The following is a 24,764-nucleotide window of genomic DNA, read 5'->3' on the forward strand; positions in this document are numbered from 1 at the left end:
TTTACAGAGGTTTTTACTATTTATTTAATTTAGTTTAAAATCATCTCAAGACAATGTAATGCATTGAAATCATGGAGGAAGGTGGAGGAATTATGCCAGTGATCCTAGCATTCTTGTATTCAAGTTACAGACTTCATTATTCTTTCATAATTGACTCCCCATTCTTTTATCTCAAGGAAATAATTTTTTATTTTCCTATACACATGGGGGAGATGTAAGCATCACAGTAGGGGCGTGGTTAATCACAAAAAGACTCCGGTTCAGTTTGCTGAGAACACCTGCAGCCTAAATTAGTAATACCTAACGTGGGACGCTTTAATGTAGAGCTTATGCGTATTTGGAACAAAATCAAAGAGTAGTGACATGCAAATGTTCTTTCACAATATTGATATGTGGTCTTCTTCCAAGCTGCTTCTTCCCTCCCTCTTAATATTTCCATGGAACTTGGGGCAGTTTCTGTGTATTGACACAAGGACAGTACCCCATTCTACACTGAGCACAGGGAAACAGCCAGGTGCCTCACACCTGAGGCTGGCATCCCCTCCTCTGTAAAGCTTTCTCAGTCTGTTGGAGACATCCGCATTCAATGCAGTTTGCAGTTTTGGAAACATCCCTCCTCTCCACTGCTGCTGCCAAATAGACCTCTGTAGGAGGAGCTTTCTCTTCTGTGTATCACTGGTAAAAGATCATACCCTATTCTCTCTCGCTTTGACACTGCCATATGTTCCCAGCTCTGCAAGGCAATTATCACTACTTACTATGCTGCATCACTGCCAAATTTAAGAAGTTCAAGCTGGCACTTAATGTAAGAGTCACCTGCTTTAGTACCACAGATCCCCAGAAACACATAGCCTAGTGCATTTACTGCTGCACTTCCTCCCAATTGAACACAGCCCAGCTGAGATCCTCTATCCCAGTTACTGAAGCCTTCTCTAGGACTAACCATACCTATCGAGAGGCATGCCTGTATTTAGAAGGATTTGCCAGTAGAGCTGTACCATTCCAGCAGATAACTATTTTTACCACGATACCTTTAAAGTATTTACTTGGACAGAATAAGCTGCACAACATTCTGTGTAGGTTTTATACCACTCTTTTGGCAGTGCAGCGGAGAATGGTAAGTAAAAGGTTTTCATTAGCAGCTACTTTAAAATCTGGTGACCTTTCACACTGCAAATCAACATAGGTATGCTGGGAGAAGTTTTAAATGCAAGGGGAAGCAGAAGACGCCTCCTGCAACAGCTCTGCTACCCGGGAATCAAGGAGCTGTTGGCCAGTAGAGGGAGGTTTGTGAGCGCAGGCAGGGGAAGCCTTTTCAACAGCTGGAATGTGATCTGGAGCTTGCTCCCAGGAGGAAAACAACAGCTTGACAAGCACAGACCAAAATGCAGAGCTTTTTAATTTGGTGGTATTGGCGGTGGGTTTTGGATGTCATATTTCCACAATAGTTTTATTACAAACAAATCCAGGCCACTGTCAAGACAGAAGAGATACCTCCAGGGGGTATTCAGCCATGAATTCAGCCATGCGTGGAAAGCAGGAGCAGGGAGAGATTACTGCATTGTTACTCTGTTACTGAAAAATTTGCACATAATTCAGTAATTGCAAAAGGGTAGTACTGTGAATAGACAGAAATTCATCTGCTTCAGAGAGAGAGTCAAAGTGAAACCAAATCAGAAACTGCTTTGAATCACTTTGGAGAGAAAGGGATATTTTTGTTTGCTTGCTGTCTTTGAGCTGGAGCTGGAGCCAGGATTTTACCTAGAAGACACTGTTGAACTTGAACCAGAGGAAGAAAATAAAATATTTCCAGTTACCAAATAAGTTCAATTAAAATCTGACCTTCCCCCATACAGGCACACCCAGTACAAGGGCAGACTGCATTTGCTAGTCTTGGCTACAATGCAGAGTTGTGTTGCAGCCTCTGCTTCTGCTTTTCTCTCTAGCTTCCCCTTCATCGCATGCCATGTTAGTACGAACAGTACAAGTCCTTATTTCTGCACCGTATTGCTGTGATGTGCTGATTTGCCTTTGTGAGGATCTGTTCAGTGTAGGGACTGTTCAGTTTAGGGACCGACCTCTGGGCCCCAACAGCTAGAGCTTTCCACCAGCAATCCCACTGCTACACCTCACTGCGTACTGATATTTCTGAACCTTTCTGTGCCTATGCACACTTAAGCTTAAACTGGATTTACTGCAGAAGGGCCAGCTCTGTTCCTCTGCCACAACTCTGGCAACACATGCATCCCTAGGCTGCTGCAACGGTGCAGCTCCTTAGATTTGTGAAGTTGGAGGGAAGCTGGTGGGAATGTGAATGGTACCTGGGCTTCTGCAGGGGATCCAGGACAGGAGGTACTTCCTCTCCTTGGGAAAAGCCTTATGCAGAGAGTCCCCACTCGTCATGTAATTCTTTCCATTTTAAAAGGTTTTACATTCTCATGGATGTTTAGGATGCCAGGCTAGTTACAAGCCCTGGCTGGTTTCAGCTGGGAATGAATAAGAACTGCTGTTGCTTGTAAAATAAATCTCTGCTCACAACCTATAAAATTCTGCAGTTTATTTAAAAAACACAGTTTTAAATTTAATTTTGCATATTTTTAATATGCTTTGATATAAATTTAATAACTTCTTTTACCTTTTTCCTTGTTTTCTCTAGGAATGATTGAAATTGTGAAAGATGCTACAACAATTGCCAAAATTCAGCAGAGTACAGTTGGCAACACTGGTGCATTTAAGGATGAAATACTAAACCAGTGGCTCAAGGAAAGATGCATGATTGAAGAGAAGGTGAGTTCGTTGAATTTTTAAGTAGGATTTTCAAATGCACCCTACTAATTTAGAGGCACAGAGCCCATACGGTTGTGTTTGTGTTACTTACATGAGTTTGAAAAATCCATTCATTTTCCCTGTACTCCATCGTGGGTGTCTGTGAAAGAGCCTTTAGTATCCAGCTGGCAGCCGAGGTCCTGAGAAACAAGGTGCTTTAGAAATGACTCCTTTGTTAGTGGTATTTCGAAGTGATACATGAGGAGCAGGTTGAAAGGACATCTAGGAATACTGGAAGGCAGTGTGTTTTCAGAGGATTTAAATACAGGTTTGGGTACTCACAATTCCTTTGCGTAGGTAGGTCCACTGACCTGCTGGAGCTTTCTGCCAGCTTTTTTTCTCAGAAAGCATGGGCAACTATATGCTTATTTTATTCGTGCTAAGGTACAGAGCCTGCTTGCGCAGTACAGTGAGTGCAATGCAGGGCTCTGATCTTAATCTCTGCTGTGCAACGGTGTATTTTATAAGACAGTTTGTCTAACTGTTGATAGATACATGTCAACAGAAAGGCATATGACTGAACTGAGTTTCCAGCATTGGAGCATTTAACATCTCTAAGATTTTCAGTTTCAGGCAGCTGTGGAAAGATTTGTTTATTCTTGTGCTGGATACTGTGTGGCAACCTTCGTACTTGGAATAGGAGACAGGCACAATGACAACATTATGATTACAGAAACAGGTGAGTTAATTTTTGAGAATTTCATAGAAGTAGTGGGGACTGTCTATACTTCATTAGATTTTTCTTTCATTTTAATAAATAATGCATTTAACAATGAATGAAGAGACACAATCCGGTTCTGTCAGCATTGCTTACAAGTTCAGGTCCTCCTGTGACATTGAAATGCATTGTCACCCCTTTGGGCCTTCATATAGGCTCTAGATATTTATCATTAATAATACCATTCTTTTCCAAGGACGAATTTGTTGCAAACTAAGTCATGAGGAATGTAAAACTAATTTTTTTAGTGTCTAAATCTGAGATGTAAAAACTAAAAAACTTTAAAAAGCAGACAGCTGTTCACCTGTCTGAAGTGTGGGTGTGGTTCTGACAGTGTTCAGTGGAACTGTATCTGTGTCAGAATTCAGATGTTATTGGACTGTTTTCACTTCCGAGGAACATAATTGCTTTATATAGCTTTATAGAAAATCGTAGAAAATAAGTGTACACTGAGAGTATTGGTTTTGCTACTGAAGTCTGTGGGATGGTTGCAATCCTCCTGAAAGAACCACAGGTTTTTTGTATGACAAACTTTGGGAATTATTTCTGTAGCTACACATTGGTTCATCCCTAATTTTACTTACCTATGGAAGTCCCAGAAAGGACCCCAGAATAAGCAGTACATATGGAGGAATTTTATTTCATCTAAGAAATTCACTTCCAGTTTCATGATCCTCTTGCTTCATAATTAATCTTTACATAATGCTAAGAGACAGAAAATACTTTTGGGCTTAGGTAGAAAGCTGTATATTTAATATTAATTATATTATAGTTAAAGTTTTACCAGTTGAAGGCTAGAGAGAAGTACCCTGAAGGCAGAAATGAGCTAATTGAAGACTACAGTAGAAAAGTTCACTTGAAGTCCTTGAGGAAAAGAAGACAAAGAAATGCTTTAATTTCAACATTATGTGTAATATAATGCAATGTTAGTGCCCATTGGCAGAAAATGAAGGACAGGTCAGTAGAAAGAGAGACAGGGGAAAAAAAAGGTTATTCTGTTGTGGTCAGGAGCAGGTTTGCCTTAGAGTCTTTAACAGGAGCTGTCTTGAGCAACAGAAGCCAGAATGATGTCAGTCTGAGAGGTCTGCAGAGAATGTCACATTCAGTAGGTTGGGAGGACTTGGAAACTGGCTGAAATGCTGGAACATCTAAGGATGTTCCACCTATGCATCACTGTTAAGTATCATCTTACATAATTTGATGTTTTATCTTTTTTTATACATGTACCACTATTACAAATCTGTGGTTTTTAGTAACCATACTCTTTTATCCTTACATCTTGTCTGCCAGTGAAAGTAATAAAGTAATCTGAAAAGCAGCAGCACACTCCAGTCCTGTAAGTGTAGCAATCCTTAAAAGGGCTGTTATTCATCGCTTTCCTGGGAACTGATACACTACTACAATCTCAAAGTTATCCAAAGGGTGACAATGCAAACTTACTCTACACACTGTAGTGTGATTTCGAAATGGGTAATGCAGGTCTGTGAGGAAGAAGCATGTTCTAGTGAATTACATTAGCCAAGGAGCTGGATAGCACCAGAATCCCATGGGTATTTGAAACATAATCCACAAGGCTTTCCTATGTATTGATGTGCTGGAAGCTGATTGTTGTTATGGATCTGAGGCACAAGCTTTCCTTGGTTGATTTTTGAAAAGCTGTGAGTGTATGTTTAGAAAATACAGCAGTTCTGCCAGGTTTTTAGCAACTGCCAAAGATAAATAAAAAGTAATTTTGCCAAGAGGACAGAATTACATTTTTTTTTTAAAAAAAGAGAGAAAATAGTCTTTTCTGCTGAGCTAAAGAGTGATCATATATACCCCCCAAAAAGAGGTTTTGGAATTATTGTGAATACAAGTAAGTGTTCTTGGCAGTTTATTGTATTTGAGCGTAACTGTAACTTCTTCTTCTCTTTATGAAGGTAACCTTTTCCATATTGATTTTGGCCACATTCTTGGAAATTATAAAAGCTTCCTTGGAATTAATAAGGAAAGAGTTCCTTTTGTGCTGACTCCGGATTTTCTGTTTGTCATGGGGACTTCTGGAAAGAAGACAAGTCTCCATTTCCATAAATTTCAGGTAAAGAGTGAATATCTAGCTGCAAATCAATTAAGCAATGTTTTTTATGCTCTGAAATGAACATTAGTGCCTTAGTTCTCAAAGGTCTAGGCTCCTGGGTATTATGTTAATAAAATTTACTGAATCATCATACAGTTCCGGGATATTTTAGGTCCAATGAAGAGCAAAAATTATCTGTAGGATTATGGGAACTAGAATTCAAACATCAACAAAGTCACACTGAAAAACTTCAGTTAGCAGCAGACTAGATAGGGAGTCCTTTCTTTGTTTCTTGTCTTTTTTGAAAATACTTTGTAGAGGGCTTCAGTATTTGTGCAGTTAGAGGAGACTCATAGCACTAAGCAGAACCTTCTGGGTAGCACAAGCAGGTGCGAGGCATTCCTCAGATGGCTTTGCCAGTGTTATTCCCTCCCAGTTCTGCCCTCATATTCTGGGGCTTGGACTACTGCATCTGAATAGAAATCTGCAGTGACCTTAAGCTATGTCAGATTCTGGTTTTGTGAAGTGGGTGGACTTAATGCTCTGAAAGAAAAGAATGGTGGTAAAAATCTATTCTTTTGCAGCTTCTATTTGAAATTGAGCCCCTCCGAAACACTTTTGACTTTTCAAGCTTCTGTAGGACCTAGGTGAGGAGAGAGAAAAGCAAAATGCTGTTTAGTATGTTTAATGAAATGGTTGACAGCGTGGCTGAGCAGAAATAAATGGATGTCTGGGGTGTTATTCCTGTGCTTATCTTTAGGGACTTTAAATAAGTGCCTGATTAGAAAGCAGGTTCCCTGTAATATCAAAAGAAAAAGTCTCCTCCAGAGTGTGAGTCAAAGCAAAAGCCTAACTTAGATGTTCTGGATTCCCTGTGGATGAACCAGTGTCTCTGTCCTGGTAAGGAGTCTGGTTTTCTAACCTGAGTACCTAATTAAGGTTCTTAATGCTGGATAGCGAGTATGTCCCTTTGAACACGTACATGATTGTACAGCAAATAACAAGGCAGTTGTCATCCTTAAGCCCAGACTTCTAAAAATAACTAAGGAACCAGGTGCGATTTTTGAGTCTTTGTTTTGTGCAAGGACTAGCTTTATCACAGTGCAGGTGTTTTGATGGGGTCTTGTAGCTCAAAAGATTTAAGAGCAGTGTGGGTTTTGCTATGGGAGCGGAATGCTAAGCCCATGTTGTCAGAGAAGCTTGTGAGCTGTGCTGCATATAGGAAAGATGCTGTTGCTACAGCTGTAAGCCATGTGCAAGTGTGGAGCTGAAACACCACCCTAGGGTATGCCATTTCATAGAAGAGCTCTGTTCTGGAAGCAGCAAATAGTTAAAAATGTGAAAGTGTGCTAATGGAGAATTGGAAGACTAGCAACCTATTAGTGTCTGCAGTTAGGTAATGTGTTCGTATATATGGATCATCCGACTTTTTAGAGAATATCTGACCTTTACTTCAGCAGCCCAAATACCAAAAGCAATAGGAGGTGATTTTGGTCTTAGCCTCTCTTCAACAAGCCATGCCTTCCTCATACAGTCCTGGGTTTGACTGAATACACACTTGCTTACTCTGGTACGAATTTCTAAATACTGCTACCATCCTACTAATGCAGATGGTGTAGGAATGCCGTGATAATGCCAGTATGGTTTCCGTTAGTGTCATTAACCAAATGAAAGGTGATTCATGCCCTTTAGCTTTGTGAACTGTGACCATGAGATGTGACCTGGTCATTTTAAGTGGGATGATTTAGGCACAGACAACAATACTGACCAAAAAAATGTAAGTTCACGTACAGTTCTGCTGCATTAGACACTGTTTTTATAAACTGCTATTCCAGTAGTACATTAAAAGGCTTTTCTGTCTCAAAGACCAATAAAAAGAAAGTTAAAATACTTCCATTCAAGTAAAACAGTAACACAGAGCAAGATCTGCATCACATATTTTGCTGTAAAAAATACACGTTTTAATTATATGGTCACAGCACAAAAATAAACAAAATTATAGCTTCACTTTTCAACTGTTTCACCATGTTTCCTAATATTGAGGGATTCATTCAGTGTACTTGCTGACTCATTCATGTATTAATGGAAAAGTCTCAGCATTTATCCTTCATTAATTTTTAAGAGCATCTCTCATTACTTTGTACTTCAACTACATTAAAGTAGGTCGTACTTCAGAGGAATCCTTTGTTTTTTTACAGGCTTTGGTGTTTTTGATATTTTAAAATACCTACTTTATTAAAAAATTTATTTCTTTGTCACCTATTGGGTACAGTCCCTACAGATGTGTTAGCCATAGCTCATATTGCAGGTGTCAGAGAAGGTTAATTAGACAAATAATTTTGACCGAAGTTCACTGCAACAGAGTATAGTTCATTATTAGTGAACTTCTAAAGCTGTCAGTGGCCTGGCAACTTTTCTGGAACTAGCAATAAAGCTCATTCCTATTAGCTTTTAATCTAAATTTTGCTTCCCTTTTTGTTTGCGCTCATTATGATAGTTTAATGAAAATTAGAGGCCAGAAGTTATTAGTGACATCACAGAAATGCTTAGTAGGAAGCAGTGTTTAATGGTCTTTTGTCCTAATCGCAAAAATGTATTTAAGCATGACTTAATCTGAGAATTTTTCTGTTCCATCTATGAATTTTTCAGCTGCCTTAGTACTGTCCAGATTTCTCTTCTGTAGGTGTCATATGTGGTGGCATTTCCTTTCCAGCCTTTGGCCGAAACCCATGCAACTCTTTTACTCCTATATACAGGCAACTTTTTCACTTCTTACTTGTAGAAACCCTTGAGAGAGCCTCATCTAAGATCTTCATAGTCTTTTGAGCTTTGTCTACCTGCCTATTATTAGTTTGCCTAAAATTGTCTTTGCATTAGATTTTGAATGCATTTTTATTCATTATATTTTATTTAATTCATTATTTTTGCATTTCTCTGCTGACCTGACAATACAGAGATCTGTATTTTCAGTAGTAATCAAATTCTTCTATACCATTTGTTTACAAAATCACATGTATTTGTCAAATAAAGGTGACAGAAAGCAGGAGGGTGTATAATTCATCACTGAAAAATACTTATTTGTAGTATACTGTACAGGGATGGGATGGCCTATATAACAGAACTTGGATACTTTATATTATAAAAATGCCTGACCTTTAGGATACTAAAGACAGTTTCAAGCTCTCGAAATAATTATTCTTTATTGTCTGTTGGACAAGGGATTTGGGGTTCTCCTCAGCTCCTCTCATTTTGCCGATGGCTTTAGATTAGTTAGCAGCTTTATCCTTAATCCTATGGTAAACATCTACATATCCTTGACACATATGTATGTGTTATTTTTGGTTCTCTCTGCCTCGCTTAGAAGTGTAAAAATTAGTTTTCTTGGAAGATGTTAATTCAAAACTCCATTCAGTTCCTGTCTGCATAAATAACTGTAACAGGCAGATACAGATTTTTTTAATCTTTTGAATTCCTGCAAGGACTGCCTTTGAGATGCAGTGATGCCAGGTTCTTGACTGCATAATTGTTTTTCTGTCTCAGACACCCGCAGTAGTGAGATGCATCATCCACACAGAAATGTAAAACCTTCTTTGATACAACTATAAAGAGCTTTCATCGCTTTCAAGGGAAACAAAACACACGCTAACTCTTGTGACAAGATTTCCCTGTTTGAAGTTGATAAGTAGATACATAAGTAGAATTTCTCCCCCCCCTCCCGCAGTGTTATGGAGAAACTAATCCCTGTGATAAGATGATGTTTTCTGTTGTAAATTGTGCTTTGACCGTTGCAATTTATCTTCTGCTTCACTAGGGCTAAGCTAACATTAGAGTTCGTAAGTATGATCTTATTTCAGGACAGAATTTATTTGGAAACAGAGTGAAAGATTTAAGGGCCCAGGCAATAGGAAAAAAGAAACCCTACAGATCTTCAACGTATCATCTTCCTTCCTTAGTATCTTCCTAACCTGTCTGGTTGGTTGTCCTGGTGCTGCTGATGTGAACAGTGATAGATGTTAAGATTATTTGTGCACTTCCTACTGTTTCTAAGGAAGAAAAAAACCCATACAACTTGTCAAAAATAGATGGTGTTCTAGAGGGCTGATGAGATTTGGTGGAACTTTACATGAAAATATTTGGATTTCTTAAGCATTCTTTAATAAATTCATATACATTTGTGGAAAGGTAAAACTGAATATTTAATTGGGTAAAAATTAGCATTGCTTCAGCTTTGGTTTTAACAGCAACAACCTTCTTGGAAGTATTTTTCATCTTTTTGCATTACTGCATTGCAGGCTCAGTTTAACTTTCTAATATATGATTGAGTTCTTCATTGCATTGTCTTTCTTAAGATGTTATTTCTAAAAGTAAATGAGTAATAAATTTAATCATTTCAGTTTACGTATTAGTCACTTAGCATTAAATATTCTTCTAAAAAGCATTGCATGTTTTTCCAAGCTGCAGAAATTTCATTCTTCTAAAGGTTATGTTGTTAAGCACAAATTACTTACATATGGAAGTGAAAAACCTATTAAAAAAATATAAATCTGTGGAATCCAGTGTGACAGTGCATGAACGTAGAAGTCCTACAGCAAGGCAGTGTGCCTGAAAACTAGAACTGTCAGCTGGAAAAATTTCCTAGAATACCAAGCCTGAAAAATCTTCTCCATTAAATAAGCCGTCACCTCTGCAAAGTTAATAGGCATCTATATAAAATGAAGAACAGTGCCCTGGAGGTGCTACTTTATTCAATATCACTTGCCAGCCATGGTCTTTAAATGGGAACATACCAATTGGAAAGGAAGACAATGAATTACTGCTGTCTCTTTTAACAGCCACAGAAAGAGATTATACGACAGGGAAATTAATTTGAAATTTTGGTGAAGCTAAGGTTTTATGCTTTAGTAATTAATAAAATATTATTAAAAAGAGCCTTTAGTTTGTACACCAAACCAATACTTTTTGCCCCAAAGTGTGGTAATGAATGAAGTAATACCGAGCGATGGGTGCTGAAGTTCACTTCACATTTCTGCTCAGGTGAACGGCTCTGTTGGGTCTCCTCTCTCTGACACAATCTAGTGATTAAATAGCATTGGTTAATGAGAGTCCTGTGAAATTCCTACACTGTCCCTCTCAGTTCACCTCAACAATTAACAAAAAATTCTTCTCTCTTGTAGGATGTATGTGTGAAGGCTTATTTAGCTCTTCGACATCACACAAACCTGCTGATCATCCTGTTCTCCATGATGCTAATGACTGGAATGCCCCAATTAACCAGCAAAGAGGATATTGAATATATCCGGGATGCACTGACAGTAGGGAAAAGTGAAGAAGATGCCAAAAAGCATTTTCTTGATCAGATAGAGGTTTGCAGAGATAAGGGCTGGACTGTGCAATTTAACTGGTTTTTACATCTTGTGCTTGGAATCAAGCAAGGAGTAGAAAAGCATTCTGCTTAATATTTTATGTAAATTAACTGTGGGTGTAAATAGGAGGTTAGTGAGTCTACATGTTATTTATGAATTCTGAATAAATGAGCAGTCAAAATTGCCTTTACTTTGCTGGCAGCTTAAATGGATCTTCTAAAAAGGCAAGGACTTTTGCTCTGCCCCTCCCGAAGATCTTCTGCAGTTAAGTTTTTATTTTTCTTGTTTTTAATGTCTAATGACACTTCAAGTTGCTGGATTTTTTTAACTAGTTGCTTTGCTGATGTGGCCTGCATTTTTCTTGTTTTCTTTAGTAATAACGTGAGATAAATATGAAGGAGGAGCTTCAGTAAGATGATAACCTGCAAATTCAAACAGAAATCCCCTATGACATTACCTTAATTGTTCATGAAGTCAAGCCCTTCAAAAGCAGAAGAATCTATTTAAAATCTATGGTTATATTGAAATCCCTGTAGGCAATTCACTTCTTTCTCAGGATCACTTACGCTGAAGTGTAGTTCACCCACATCCCCTCTCTTTTGTCCCTTCCTTAACACTTTGTCCTTTTTGGATTTTTAATATGTTGTCAGCAGAAAACAGCTTTGGCTCTACCACTAGAGGAAATTACCTTACTATTATTGTAGCCTCCTGCATAGACAACTGAGCTTGACTGTCCTGCGAGGAGAACTTCATAGTTACCTGGAAGTTCCTCAGGTTTGAACCTGAAATTCTGAAAGTTTAATTTTGAAAGGTTTTTTACTGTACTTTTTAATGGGGAACTTCTGTATTATGTTACAGATCATATTCTTACTGTAAAGTTACTAAAATTCCACCTGTATAGTAAAAGCTTTGTAGAAAAAGCAATGGTACTTCTTTATTCCTCAGAGAAAACTCCTTATATAAGAGAAATTGACATTTTACCAAATATTTGAGAAACCCAAAGTTATTTATTCTTTGGTGATATATTTTCAGGATATACCTAGAAGGAATTAAATGTAATCTTTGAAATTGTGTATATTTTGCTATTTATTTTTAAATTCCTTAAGAGACTATACTACTGAAAAGCTATTTATGAAAGAAAAAAAAATCCTTATCTTTAATTTCAATATTTAAACTTAAAGGAGGAAAAAAATGGGCAGTGTTAACTAGAATTTTAACTTCTCTGCTGTAGGATGCTTGCAAATCATCAAGTCTGCCTATGGTAGGAAAGGAAAAAATATATAGCATGAATTAGTCTTTGACTTGAATTATTGTGGTATACTTCCTGCTAATTGATTTTACCAAAGAGAGAAGATGGCTTACAATATTGCTTTTTTGCACTTGTGCCTGTGTAATTTCTTCTTTCATTGTAGTGTTACATGGGGTTTACATTACATATAAATGATTAACTGAATTTTTAATTCTGTTATCATTTGCTTTGATCATTTCACAGAACTGTTAAGATTTTAACTACTGCTACCACTGTTACTACTGAGTGTATTCTTGAAAGATTTTTAATAAATGTACTGTAATTGGTGTCTCAGTTATGAGATATAGCCAATCTATTCTTGAAGTGTAGATGTTTAATAGGTTACTGTGCACAACTATTTTTGATGTATATGGTAGACTCTAGTTAAGGAAATCTAAAAACTTAAAATGTAGAGTATTTTGTTGTTCTGTTACATTATTATTCCATGCAAGATAGGCATAAGACCGTACTAAAATATAAACTAAATGGTGAATGTTGTCAGTAAAATGGTATTTTTAGATTTGTATTTTATAGATCTGAAATAAATTGACATGTTCTATTCTGATTATCATGTGATTATCATTCATGAATAAGCAGCTTAGCCCAAAATACATGTAAATATTTTTTTTATCCAGTAACTTAAAGACTATGTAATCTCAGTAAGAAATCCTATTCAAAGTCCCCCTCAGAGGAATTTAGTTCCATATTAGTAACTCCGTATGATGTTAGATATCTTAAATTTTAATAGTCTATAGTATTAGAATTGCAATTATTATAATTGTAAAATGTGAATAGAATATTACCATCTTCTAAGAGCACTTTATTCATTCCTGGTTTGTTCTATAAAGAAAAATCTGAGGATTTTAGTAAGTTTAGTAAGTTTTAAAAAGTAAGTAAATCTACTGCTAAATTTAACTCCAGCATGGAGAAATAAATGCTAATCCCAGCTTTAAGGGAAATGGCACTCTTGAAGCAGTCTCCATTCGCAGAGAATGGTCTATGAGAGACCTGCACGCAGAGGAAAGTGGTTTAGTCCTGCACTAAACTTTGATGATTTTTATCAGCAGTTTACAATGTGCTCTATTGAATTGTATACAGTGTTTGTTACAGACATCTGAAACACCTCTGTGCTGAGCTAATTAGAGAAAACGGAATTTCTCATTGCTTTCCTTGCCGGTGAAGCCTACGGTTGGGCTGCCTGCGCCGTGTTAAGCTGCCTTGTGCCTTCCTTCGAACACCCGCTCTGCGACGGGCGTTGGGTGTTTGCCAGTCTGACTTCTGGGAGATCAAAAGTAGCGGCCAAATCTCCTTTTTACCTACAGAACAAACTATTAGGCAGCTTACCGGCACTTTATTTACAAGTAGCTGTGCATTCATAACGGCTGATTATCTGTTGGCTTTCCTGTGCCTCTGGAAACCTCCATCCACAACTGCCTTCGTTTTCTGACAAGCCCTGACACAAAGAGAAAGAAGGCAGAGAAGTGCTTTGAGGCAGTCCAGCTTCAAGGTGGGGTGGAGTTGCCTTTCAGGTGAGGAGGTGGGCACGAGTCCATGTCTGCCCGTCCCAGCGCAGAATGTGGCTGTCGCTTTCTGCAGTGGCGGCTATGTACACAAGGCCTTCAAAGCTGGAGCTTTAGCACAGCCGTCGCTGGCGGAGCAGGAAGCTGAACCACAGTTTCCTCAGTTTGGGCCCAATGTCTTCCAGTGCGTAAACACACCAGCCCTTCAGAATAGCTGGTTTATAAGGGCTGTAAAACAGGAAATGTAAATTAGTCACTAACCACATTTTTCAAAGACTCTAACACACCATGCAGAGAGAATTACTGAATTTTCTGAGTAGGTCTCAATTACCATCCTTGTCTCCTGTTAGCCTTAAGATTATTTTTTGAAAATTATTTTTAAGGGCTACTTTTTCTTTAAGATGTATTATATATTCTTGGTAGTCTAAATTCATGTTACTACTGCACCTAACAGTGGAAATCTGAATCTATTCTTAGAGTCAGTGCCTCAGACTCAGTTGTGACTTGACACATACTTTGGCTCCAGCAAGATCATCAAGATGTTGGTTAGCGATGAGTGTGTCCCCGAGGCTCCAGCCTAATTATATTCTAGGAAGGGAAGAGAAGTCAAAAGGGAGCTAAGGTGTACAGCGTGATTATATTTAGATCTTCATTGAATACACTGGTTGCACTTGTTAGAGGTATTTAATCTGTTATTAGCAGAGTATTTAGCCTTATTTAACACATACTTAGCAGAATTTCCTCTAAAATGTGACCAATGATTCAAAAATACAGATAAGAACAACTGACGTGAGAAAAATACCAATGGAAATTACAACTCTTTTACAGTATTTTTCATTATAAACCTTTTTTACTGTCTACTAGAAGCATTCTGCAAATCCACACAAGTAGTCCCAAAGATTATGTAGATTACAAACTCTGTGCTGATGACTTTCTAATGCAGTTTGTGTAAAGTAGTCTTGAATTAAATTGGGATACCGAGCCGTCCACAGGTTCTGGCGGGCCCTTTGAGTATCCCAGTAACACTGAAGTATCTGAAAAACACTGATGTGCTTTCATGAATCTAATTGCAACTTACACAATGTATGTTGGAAACAGCACTCCAGAAATCACGTGTTCTCCTAAACAGAAGTCTGCAGGAAAAGGTTCCTGCCATGCTCACCCCACTCTGCATTTTGGAGGCAGAACTGGCCAGAAAAAATACTAAGGTATTTTTAAACTTTGTGGCATGTTTACAGAAAATCAGATTCATGCTGGAGAAAGCAGTTTGTCTGCAGTTACATCGTTAATAAGGACTAATCAAAGATACAAATGACATTGTTATAAGGGTGTGAGGTTTGTACATCATTATGTCATTAAAGAGGCATTGGTGACCAGTTCTAGTATGATACAGGGAGATGGTCAGACGGACATGGCTTTTCCTGGCTTTTTGAGCATTAGTGGATCTCTTATACCCAGCAAGAGAGAGGCTGGTGTCCTGCCTGTTGATAATGAGCAAGTGGGCATTTGACAGCAAAAACTCTTTCCTTCCTACCCCTGTGAATGGGGGGTTGTCGTTTCGGAGGGTGCACGGCAGCATTTCACATGGCAAGAGCCTTCCACAGGCTGGGGAAGGCAAGTAGGCAAGTGTTTAGAAAAAAGATGTACCATTTCTCAGGTGATCTCCTGGGGATGCAAAAGAAGAGGCTGTCACTTTGGAAACAGCAGCAGCATGCTGCCAGAAACACATGCCGGTTAATTTTAGCTAACAAAAGAGACCTGCGTATGGCAGAAGTGCTATATGTAGTAAGTACAAGCACATCCCACACTTCAGTGCAATCTCTCTGGTGTTCAGTATTAGGAGTCACAGTTTGCAACGGCTGGTCATGCTCTCAAAGCTGTAGTGTCTATGGTCAGACTTTACCACTGATCCATTTATTAAGTGCATGAAGAAACAAGTGGAAAATAATAATGTGTAGATAGCAGCATTTCTTGAAAAGATAAACATTGAGTAGCTACACAAAGAAAGGTCAAATCTAATGTAATGAAGAATAACCAGGCAAGATCCCTGAAAGGAGAAAGAGAAAGAAAATAGAAATGTTAATGGCCCATAGTACAAAACAGTTTTAAAACTGCAGCTCAGACTTTGTACCAGATCCTCCTTTCCCTCTGAATACCTCTTCCTTTATCGAGACTAATCGAGCCTGCAAAAGGCTATGAGGGCTATGACTGTTTAATAACCCAAGAAATCTGCTGCCACAATGCAGTTCCATGATAAAGAGTTCATTACCAATTCAAGATACAGCCAGAGCTGAATTTTGCTCAGAATATTTACTGTTAAATTACCTGGGATTAAAAAGAAAATGCAAAGAAAAAATTAGTCTTGTGCTTCTTCCCCCAAATCAACTAGCAGGTGTCTGGGATTGGCATGAAATTCATCACATGGGGAAGTTATTTCCCATCATGATGGAAATGCATTTATCTCTGAAGCATTTGAAGCTGGCCTGTGTCAGGGACAGGATACTTGCCTGGACAGACTCTGGCTCTGACACAGGATGGCAGCTCTTCTGCTCAGCTGTCAAATGTCTCTGCACAAAAGAATCTCTGTGAGATAAACAGGTCTCCTCAGGAAATGCTGTCCCTCCAGCCAAAGTTATCCTTCATTTTGATGAAGTTCATGACAGCATCTCTGTTTTACAAACCTGCTTCTTTCCCACAGAATATGATGTATTTTTCCAAATCTTCAGTAATTCTGCCTGCCTGGACAGAAAAATACCCAGAGATCTCAGTAAATTCAAAGCAGCCTGAAACCAAAACACTCTAGGCAGGGACCTTTTGACTCAAGATGATGTCTCATGCAAAGGCAGGCAATTATTCTTCATGCCACCGCAGACCTTGCGTTCTAGGGAGATAGTAATTAGCTAAAAATTCATTTTTCAGAGGACCATCTTTGGGAATCTGATATTGCAACAGGACACCGAAGTGAGGGTGAAGAGTGGCTTCTAGCAAGGTGAGAGACTTGAAGGTCCCGTGGAGACTGACACCAGCTTCCTGGGGAGTAGGTGGCCACTGGGTGCTGCTGCATCTTTCCCAGGGCAGCGGGGACCCAGTGGCAGCAGCCCTGGCAAAAACGGGTGTAGAAGTCAGGGTTTAAGTGCCAGGATGAACTGCGTGCTCTGGGGCTTTGAGGCAAAGATAAGCATGTTGCACTGAAGGCCAGACCAAAAGCCATTTGATGACAGATTCTGCCCCCATTGCTCAGCTTTTCTGAAAAAGGAAAGGCAGACGCCCGACCCTCCGTCAGAGGAGGGAACAGCACCGCTCATCCCCCTCGAGGGCTCAGAGCGCACAGCCAGCACCGCCAGCAGGGTTTAGCCCTCAGCAGATAAGGTGCCTTACTGAAAGGACCTTTTCGCGGGATTCGTGCGACTGCTGTGCACAACTGTAGTTCGTTAACTCAATGTTAGTTAAGTGTCCCTCTCAAGGATTTGAGGAATTAATCTCGTGGAAGACTCTTTTCCAAAGTCTCATTTATTCCCACTCTTGTCCTTTTCTCATTCTCCCCCTGCTTTCTTCTGCAAATGCTAACATGAGCTCTTCGGAGATTAGTCTGTGCTTAAAAATCTTTATTTATCCTTATATAAAAGCTTGTTTAGTTTACTCTGTCCTCTGGAGTTCCATATTCCCACAAGTCATCTAAACACAGGCAACATTGTATAGCATTAGGATTTAAAAAAAAGAGCAAGAGGACTGTTTTCACAGTGGTGTTAGCACCAGAAGAAAGGAACCAACTGTCTTCAAGGGGGCTGAAATGCAAGACCCTCACTCCAAATTGGAGATTACCCCCCCCCCCCAACTCATCAAGTATATTTTTGGAGTGTTCACTTTTTTAACTCCCTTCTCTTCCTCTGTCCCCATGTGTACACATGATTGTCTTATTCTGAAAAGCCAGATGTAAATGCACACATAAATACATGCATCTCCACCGCTGCTCCAATGGCGTCTCCTCTAACCTTCCATCACCCCTCCGGAAAGCTGACCACCATTCATTCTCTGCTCTCTCTTAATTCTCTGTTGGACTGCTTTCCCACAGGGCCCCATATTCCTTTTCTATACCAGGCCTATAGAGTGCATCTGGAAAAAGAACCATGAACATCCAAGAAAAATAACGCGTTCTTCTTCTACCTCATGTTTCCCAACAAAGATTTACATGAGCTGCAGAGATCTGTATGTGGAGGAATATTTTTATGACATCAGACGCCCACATAAATGCTGGGAAAAACCCAACCTATGCAGAGTGGTCTTTAGTTAATGCAAAACTTATCCTCACAGTTCTTAAGTACTGGTGTTACCAGGACTATTGAATGAGAATAAATACAGTTTATAAAATATAAACTTTTTTTTTTTTTTTTTAATCAGTAGGTAAAACAATAATGTGAATGATTATTCCCTGCTGCTGCTGAGGATCTTCACCCCAATTCCTCAGTTCTATTCTCTTGTTGTTTTTGCTTGGACCTCAAAATCTAAAACCAGCATAGACTGTCCACTTCTTATAGCCAGGAAATGCACAGCTGAATGTTGGCAAAAGATCCAAGTGTCAAAAATGCAGGTAACTAGAGATGCTGTCAACACCTGCACTGGGAGAAACTTGCTAAAAATTCTCCTGACTGTGAATCCCTTCAGAAAAGGAATTGCACAGCAAAAGACATCAGGAAAAGCTTCAAAGTGCAAAGCACTGGAAGACCAAGCTTGCCCAAGTTTAATGCTCTGTATTCACCCTCCTGACTACTATTATCAATGGGCTTAAGGTGGAAAAGAAACTTTATAGTGAATACACATTTGACTGGAGAAGTGGAGAAATCTTAATGCAGTTAGTGCAGCAGTAACAGAAACAGTCCTTCTGCAGGATGACCAAGACTCAAAAAATGTGAGGCCACCACAGTCTAGTTATCCCAGCTGGTATCATGTATGCATCCTATCCAAAAACTGTGGTCAGTCTAGCTAGTGGCATCAGCAACTGGACCTGCTGCGAAGCGAGCTAGCTACTTGCAGTACTCCTCATAAAGCAGTACTTCAGAGAGCGCCCTTTAGTATGTCATCTTCGCAAGAGATATGCCAATAAAAAAGATACATGGAAGAGTCTTTTTCATAATTGCAGTACCCAAATTTACAACAGCATCAACGATAAAGCACAAGAAATATCTATGAGTGTTATTTACAAGGTCAAGAGAATATAACCTGAAACCGAATCACAGAAAAGCAAATAAAAGCACCATTTTATCAAAAAGAAGTGGAAACCACAGTACAGGTGGTAACAACCTGCCAGGATTTGATTAAATACAATAGATACCACATAGTTCACAGCAAGACCTCCCAAAAACTTAAAGGATACCACAGCCTTTGAAACACAATTTAAATGCCACTAGAAGTAGACAACTTGCTGGCACCAGTGAGAACAGCACAGTTACAGGGAGAAGCTCCATGAGTGCAGATGAGGGCACAAACATCCATATAGCAATGTTTCCATTCAAACAGGGAAAGGAAATACTTATAGATGTCAGAAATTTCACAAATACACAAAGGGCATGATTTAAAAGACATAAAGGTATGGCATGAGAACATAGGAGTCCATAAGAAAAAATACCAGGATAGAAGGCTGAAAAAAACCCCAACATTTGGAGAAACACAGATAATTCCCCCAAACTGCTCAGTGCCTACTAGAAATGAAGATAAAATTAGACCAATTAGACAATGAAACTTTTAGGACAATCAGTCCTGTAGGAGAATTTAGGAAATCTGGTTAACTTGCAGAACGACTAAGTATTCTTGGCTACCAAAGACTTTTGGAAGGAAGAAACAAAGTTAACTCTAGAGTACGGACTGCAGGAACAGAGTACCTAGTCATTACAACTAAAATACCTCAATGGCTCTGAAAAAGACACTCTGGACACTTCTCAGAATGGTACACATAGGAAAAGATGGGCTGTGCACCTCCCCAGCAAGAATGATCAAAACCAGTTAGAGACTGTTTCCTTCGTTCAAAACACCAGAACCAGAACTCAAGGAGCTTGACGGCAATACCTGATGCACCCAACAGAGCACAGCAGGAGTTGGCGCGTGCTCTTTCTTAACTAGGAGGAAACCCTTACCTGTTGATAGTTGATTACTATGGTAATTTTTCAGACCCAATCAAACAACACGGGAGCCGACAATACAGCAAATCAGGCTGTGACAGAGCCCCACGAAGCTCCTGGGCTGTGAGGGGAGAGGTGTACAATGCAAGAACCTTTGATCCTCAATACATTTTCACATCTAACGTATCCCATTTAGTCTCTACAAATTGCTGGGAGCAAGATGTTTCTCATTAATTTGCTGTGTACTTTTTCCTAAAGTCTATACAAAGCCTTATACCAAGCTAAAGCGGCAGTCTGGCATAGAATGGGTGAGTTTAGAAAGCCTAATGTTAGTACCAAGCCCAGTGGAAGAAACCAGCCCCTGCACACGGGCTGTATTGGCGTCACTCGAGCCCTGGCTGCCTGATCGAGAAACCAACCTGCAAAATGATTTTCTGGCACTTTAAACAACACCTAACATTAACACACAGTGACTTGTTGAACTGAGTATGAGTAAGTGCAAGAAATAAAAGGAAGGTGCTATCTGCCACTCGTCTCAAAATTTTGCAGCAGGATCTAGTCCAGGAATTCATCTGTGCTCAATAGTTTTCTTGATTAAAAAGTCCTGTAAAGAAGGGACAGCTGGCAGTGGAGATGCAATAGGACAAGTTCTTGCTAGAGTCTACTTTCAGTCCAAACAACAGCAAGGTTCTGAAAGCCGAGAGCTGGGCTGAAAATCCCTTCCTGTAACTTAGTTTCTTGACTGTTTTGCCCAAATAAAAGCATCTTTTCCTTAATGCTGAACAAGAAGTCTGTAAGGAAAACGTCAGAACTGTTCCTGTAAAAGTAGGAGTGTGCATTAGCTCACTCTTAACCTCTGACAACTGGTTTGTGGCTTGCACTTTCCTTAATGCTACTTTATTCACAGAAAAAGGGCTCCATTGGAAGATGCAAGCAAATACCTTCCTGGCAGATAAGTGGACTAGTGATGCTTTATGACTTGATGAATGTTCATACCCATGAGTCACCATGTGGCAGTGTTTGCTAAAGGGATCTGCAATGAATTCATTCAAGTAAAATTCAACAACAAACATCTGAGGGATTTAACAGACCTGTACAGGATGAATGTTTCAGACATGCACAGTCCGCTCTCCATATTATTCTTGGCCCAATGGACAGAAAGCTGAAAAAGATACAAAAATAGTCAATCAGCTACTAATCAAAGCAAATGAAGGTTGTCAAGACCTTCCCTCAGTTTACTGAACTACTGAAAATAAGCAAAAGCTGTGAGTTGTTTCTAATGCCAAGAGTTATTAATCAACATTTGTTCACTGGAAGATGAGTTAGAAATTGTACTATGACAAAAAGTATCAAATCACTTAAAACTTCCACAAGAAATGTCAGTATTGTGACAAGAAGTCTAAGAAGACGATCTGTCCTCACAGTAAATCAGCAGAACAACCTAATTTTTATGCACACAGAAGGGACATACACAGAAAAAGGAAGCTCTTCGCTCTTAGTTGTACAATACGCTGCCAACAATACTGAACCAGCAAATGAAGAGAAAATGCATACAATATTAGCAAGCCCCAGGAACCTCCTGCTTAGCATATAGAAAACTCCAATACAGCCAACCCAAGCACAGTTGTTTTTTTGTATTTTGGCTATAGCTACAGGAACCGAAAGCACACTTGCTTCAGATTGAAGAGAAGATTTAAATGCCCGAGTGAAGGATTATAGTACATTTTGACAATGTTTTTAAGAATACCTCCAAAATTCCTTTGCTTATGAGAATGTGTGGCAAGTCACAAGCAAATAGTTGTATGGATTTTTGAAGCAAAGAAGAGGAAATTAGAGTCTTCCTTAATCTTTTTTTCATGTGCCTTGAGCTGAGTTGTGAGCAGAGTGTGTGTTTGAAAAGTTTTGTTAAAAAAAAGCCTGTTTAGTTTAGCTCATCCCATATGGATCTCCATTCCTTCACACAGCCTAAATAAAGGCAATAAAATCAAGTTTACATTGGGATATTTGCCTTTTTTTTCCTCAAGAGGTAATTTCTTTTACACTCTTGTTAACACTGCTATATATACAAAGCTTAAGTGTAGAGTAAATTTCCAGTTGAAAATGTAACTTAAATACAAACAGTGAATAACCAAGACCGTCATTCCCATAGGCACGGCCTTCTGGGAGAAGGAACCTCAGATGCTCTTGCTGAAGAGTGGATGTCCCTGTGGCCAATTTGGGGTAGAAATAAGATAAATAAGAAATAAGATAACCCCATGGTATGGCTTCACGGTATGGCTGCACTCCTTTGGGAGGTTCCTGACGTTGCTTTTTCACAAGGGGAAAGAACAGAGGAGGTTAAATTCCCACGGTGAACATCAGGGCTCCTATCACCTTCGATCTCAGGAGCTTTTTGAATTGTACGTAGGGCACGTGTCCATTGCACATGACAGGCAAAGAGGGTTTTGATGAGAACAATTGCTGCTGACCTCTGCTCTCAGCACATCTGGGAGCATGTGTGCTTTAGGCAGTCAGGACAGCACGTGTCACCAGGGTAGCAGGAAAGGAGGCAGCTGCAGCCAGGGTTCAACAGAACAAGGAGAGCAAAGTTTTGCGTGCCAAGCTGTATATCAAAATAGCCAGCTTTGTAGGAATCCCACCACTGCCAAATCACAGTAAATGAGCTCTAGTTCAGGCTGCAACACTGCAGGCCTGGGCTTGGGAGCAGGATGTGCTGTACCCAGACAAAATAGGAACAACAGGATTCAGAGCTGGAAATTCAAAGCCCACTGCAACCATGTCTTCTTCAGCTCTTGGAAAACAGCCTCGGTAAATCTCCAGTTGCATCATCATGACAATTTTCCCAGCTTGTTGGCTAAACAGTACCAGTACTAAATATAGGCCTCTTTGGCATGCCAGCAGGAGCTTGCCAAACATGAAGGAGAGCAATTTGTCCTTCCTGAGAAGACACATGCCACCATCAGGCACATGGTACCGAGCCAGAAACAATTCGCCCCAGAATGGCAAACAGCCCACTGCCCGCCTCAGCCTGATGTATTCCCACACTGCCATGTTATCACATTTATAACATGGAGGATAATTAGGACATTTCATGGCAGTATTTTTTTTCAAGGTAAGAGTCACTCTTGTAAGTGAACTCACTGAAGTGCAAAGTTAAGAAGTAATGTCATCATTTAAAAAAACAGGGAGTAATCTGGCGAATCTTCACACCATGTTTTAAGGTCCTAAACCCACAAATGAGACTGCTCCACCTCCAGCTACTTTTAATATATAAATTGGTATGTACTAAGCTCTGTGACAAACAGATTGTCACAGCTGTCAGAGTGGGTCACAGAGAAATGAGCTGCATATGAGAGGGAATTGGCTTATCCTTTAAAGAACAGGCCTGCAAATAAACAATAAACTGTGGAAGACCTATTTAATGTAATATATGGGTTTACTTTGCTCAGAAAATGAGCTAATCCTGGGGAAAAAACCCCAACTTTTTTGTGAATCTCTTCTGATGGATTATATCCTCGTAAACTCAGACTGGTCCAGTTTTTAGTAGTTTAGGCATCAACAAGGTCCAAGAACAGACTTTCTTTGTGAACAAACTAACACAAAACCATGACATTTTGATTTTTTCAGACCCCTGATCTTTCCCCCAAGAAAACTAATCAGTTGCAGTCTTACTTTGGAGTCAACACTGGAAATGTGTTATTTACAAAAATACTTGTGAGAAATAAAATGTTACACTTTCATCCAACAGTGAAAGCTGGTCAGGCACAAAGGTCCATAGGCACACATCTACTTACAAGATCATGACCTAGAACAACAGAGGAAACAGCTGAGATCTGGAGAAGGTAATTGCTGTTATTCCAAATACAACAAGTATGTTCAGGGTTAACCAGAAGTAAGGAAGGAAATCAGCATTGACTAAAAGTAAGTATATACATACGTAAGGGGTAGACCCTCTAAGAGTTTCCCATGTAAGGAGCTGTACTAGATATGTTCAAAGAATCATTTTTTCCCATCGAAAAGGTTGAGGAGAAGGAGAATCACATGCACTGGAACAATAGAAAGGATTTTTGTATTGCCCATTGACTTCTCCATGAGGGAACCACCAAGATGTGTAAGCAAAGAGCTTTGCACTGGAGAATTTTTTTTATTTCCAACCTACAGCCAGGGAGTATCTGCCACAGACAACAAATAAGAAGTAAGTTAGGAAGTTAGTTAATTATTCATGAGATCATCATCTTTCAGGGGGAAAATCAGAAATGTCACAAAAGGAGCAAAGGGCAATGGGACCAGCAATTCAAAAGTTTAGATGCCCTTTTGCAGACTGGGAACTACTAGTTGCAATTATATTAGCTGTGATGTTTTGAAGGATTCATAATTATGGACCTTCCTCTGTGGTAAATGCATTTTGCTACAAATGGCTTTGAAACTGGCCAGGTGTGGCAAAGTCCTTGTGCAGGGTCTGGTCACACCAACAGGACTGTCCTTGAATCCTGGAATTGGGGTGCTGACTCTTGTAGCAAACTTAAGTTGAAGATCAGCATAGAGGTGCTCAGAACCAGAGAAGGTGGTGCTCCAGGTAGAAAAGGGCCAGAGAGGAGAAGATTTATGGTTTGGGGGAATTTTTTCCCCCCTTCACTTGGAGTAGTGAAAGAAGAGAGAGGGTTCTGCGGCCTATTTCAATGTTCTTTAATCACTGTTGAGCTCTGAGTAATGTTCCCCTTTAAAACCTCCTTGACACATACCCTAGTTCTTAGCTGGGTGCTCTTGTCTGGAAAACAGCTCTTAGGCACTCACTCTTATCTCAAGAGTCAGACAATCAGTATTGTGGTGTCACGATGTGGTCATTCGCTTTAGGTTTCCTATGTACAAGCTGGATTGCT

At 39.5% G+C, this 24,764-nt stretch overlaps 1 protein-coding gene across 2 annotated transcripts in view; it reads left to right on the forward strand.

The window, feature by feature from the left end:
* PIK3CG (phosphatidylinositol-4,5-bisphosphate 3-kinase catalytic subunit gamma) overlaps positions 1-12,816 on the forward strand; it is a 35,415-nt gene extending 22,599 nt beyond the window's left edge. For both annotated transcript variants that reach the window (XM_075024849.1, XM_075024850.1), the window contains exons 8-11: positions 2,657-2,787; positions 3,394-3,505; positions 5,464-5,621; positions 10,775-12,816. In XM_075024849.1, the coding sequence (XP_074880950.1) occupies positions 2,657-2,787; positions 3,394-3,505; positions 5,464-5,621; positions 10,775-11,056 (683 nt within the window). In that variant the 3' untranslated portion in view covers positions 11,057-12,816. The remainder of the gene's footprint in view (positions 1-2,656; positions 2,788-3,393; positions 3,506-5,463; positions 5,622-10,774) is intronic.
* The last annotated feature ends 11,948 nt before the right edge of the window (positions 12,817-24,764 follow it).

This window comes from Buteo buteo, chromosome 4 (assembly GCF_964188355.1).
Source record: "Buteo buteo chromosome 4, bButBut1.hap1.1, whole genome shotgun sequence".
Taxonomy (NCBI): domain Eukaryota; kingdom Metazoa; phylum Chordata; class Aves; order Accipitriformes; family Accipitridae; genus Buteo; species Buteo buteo.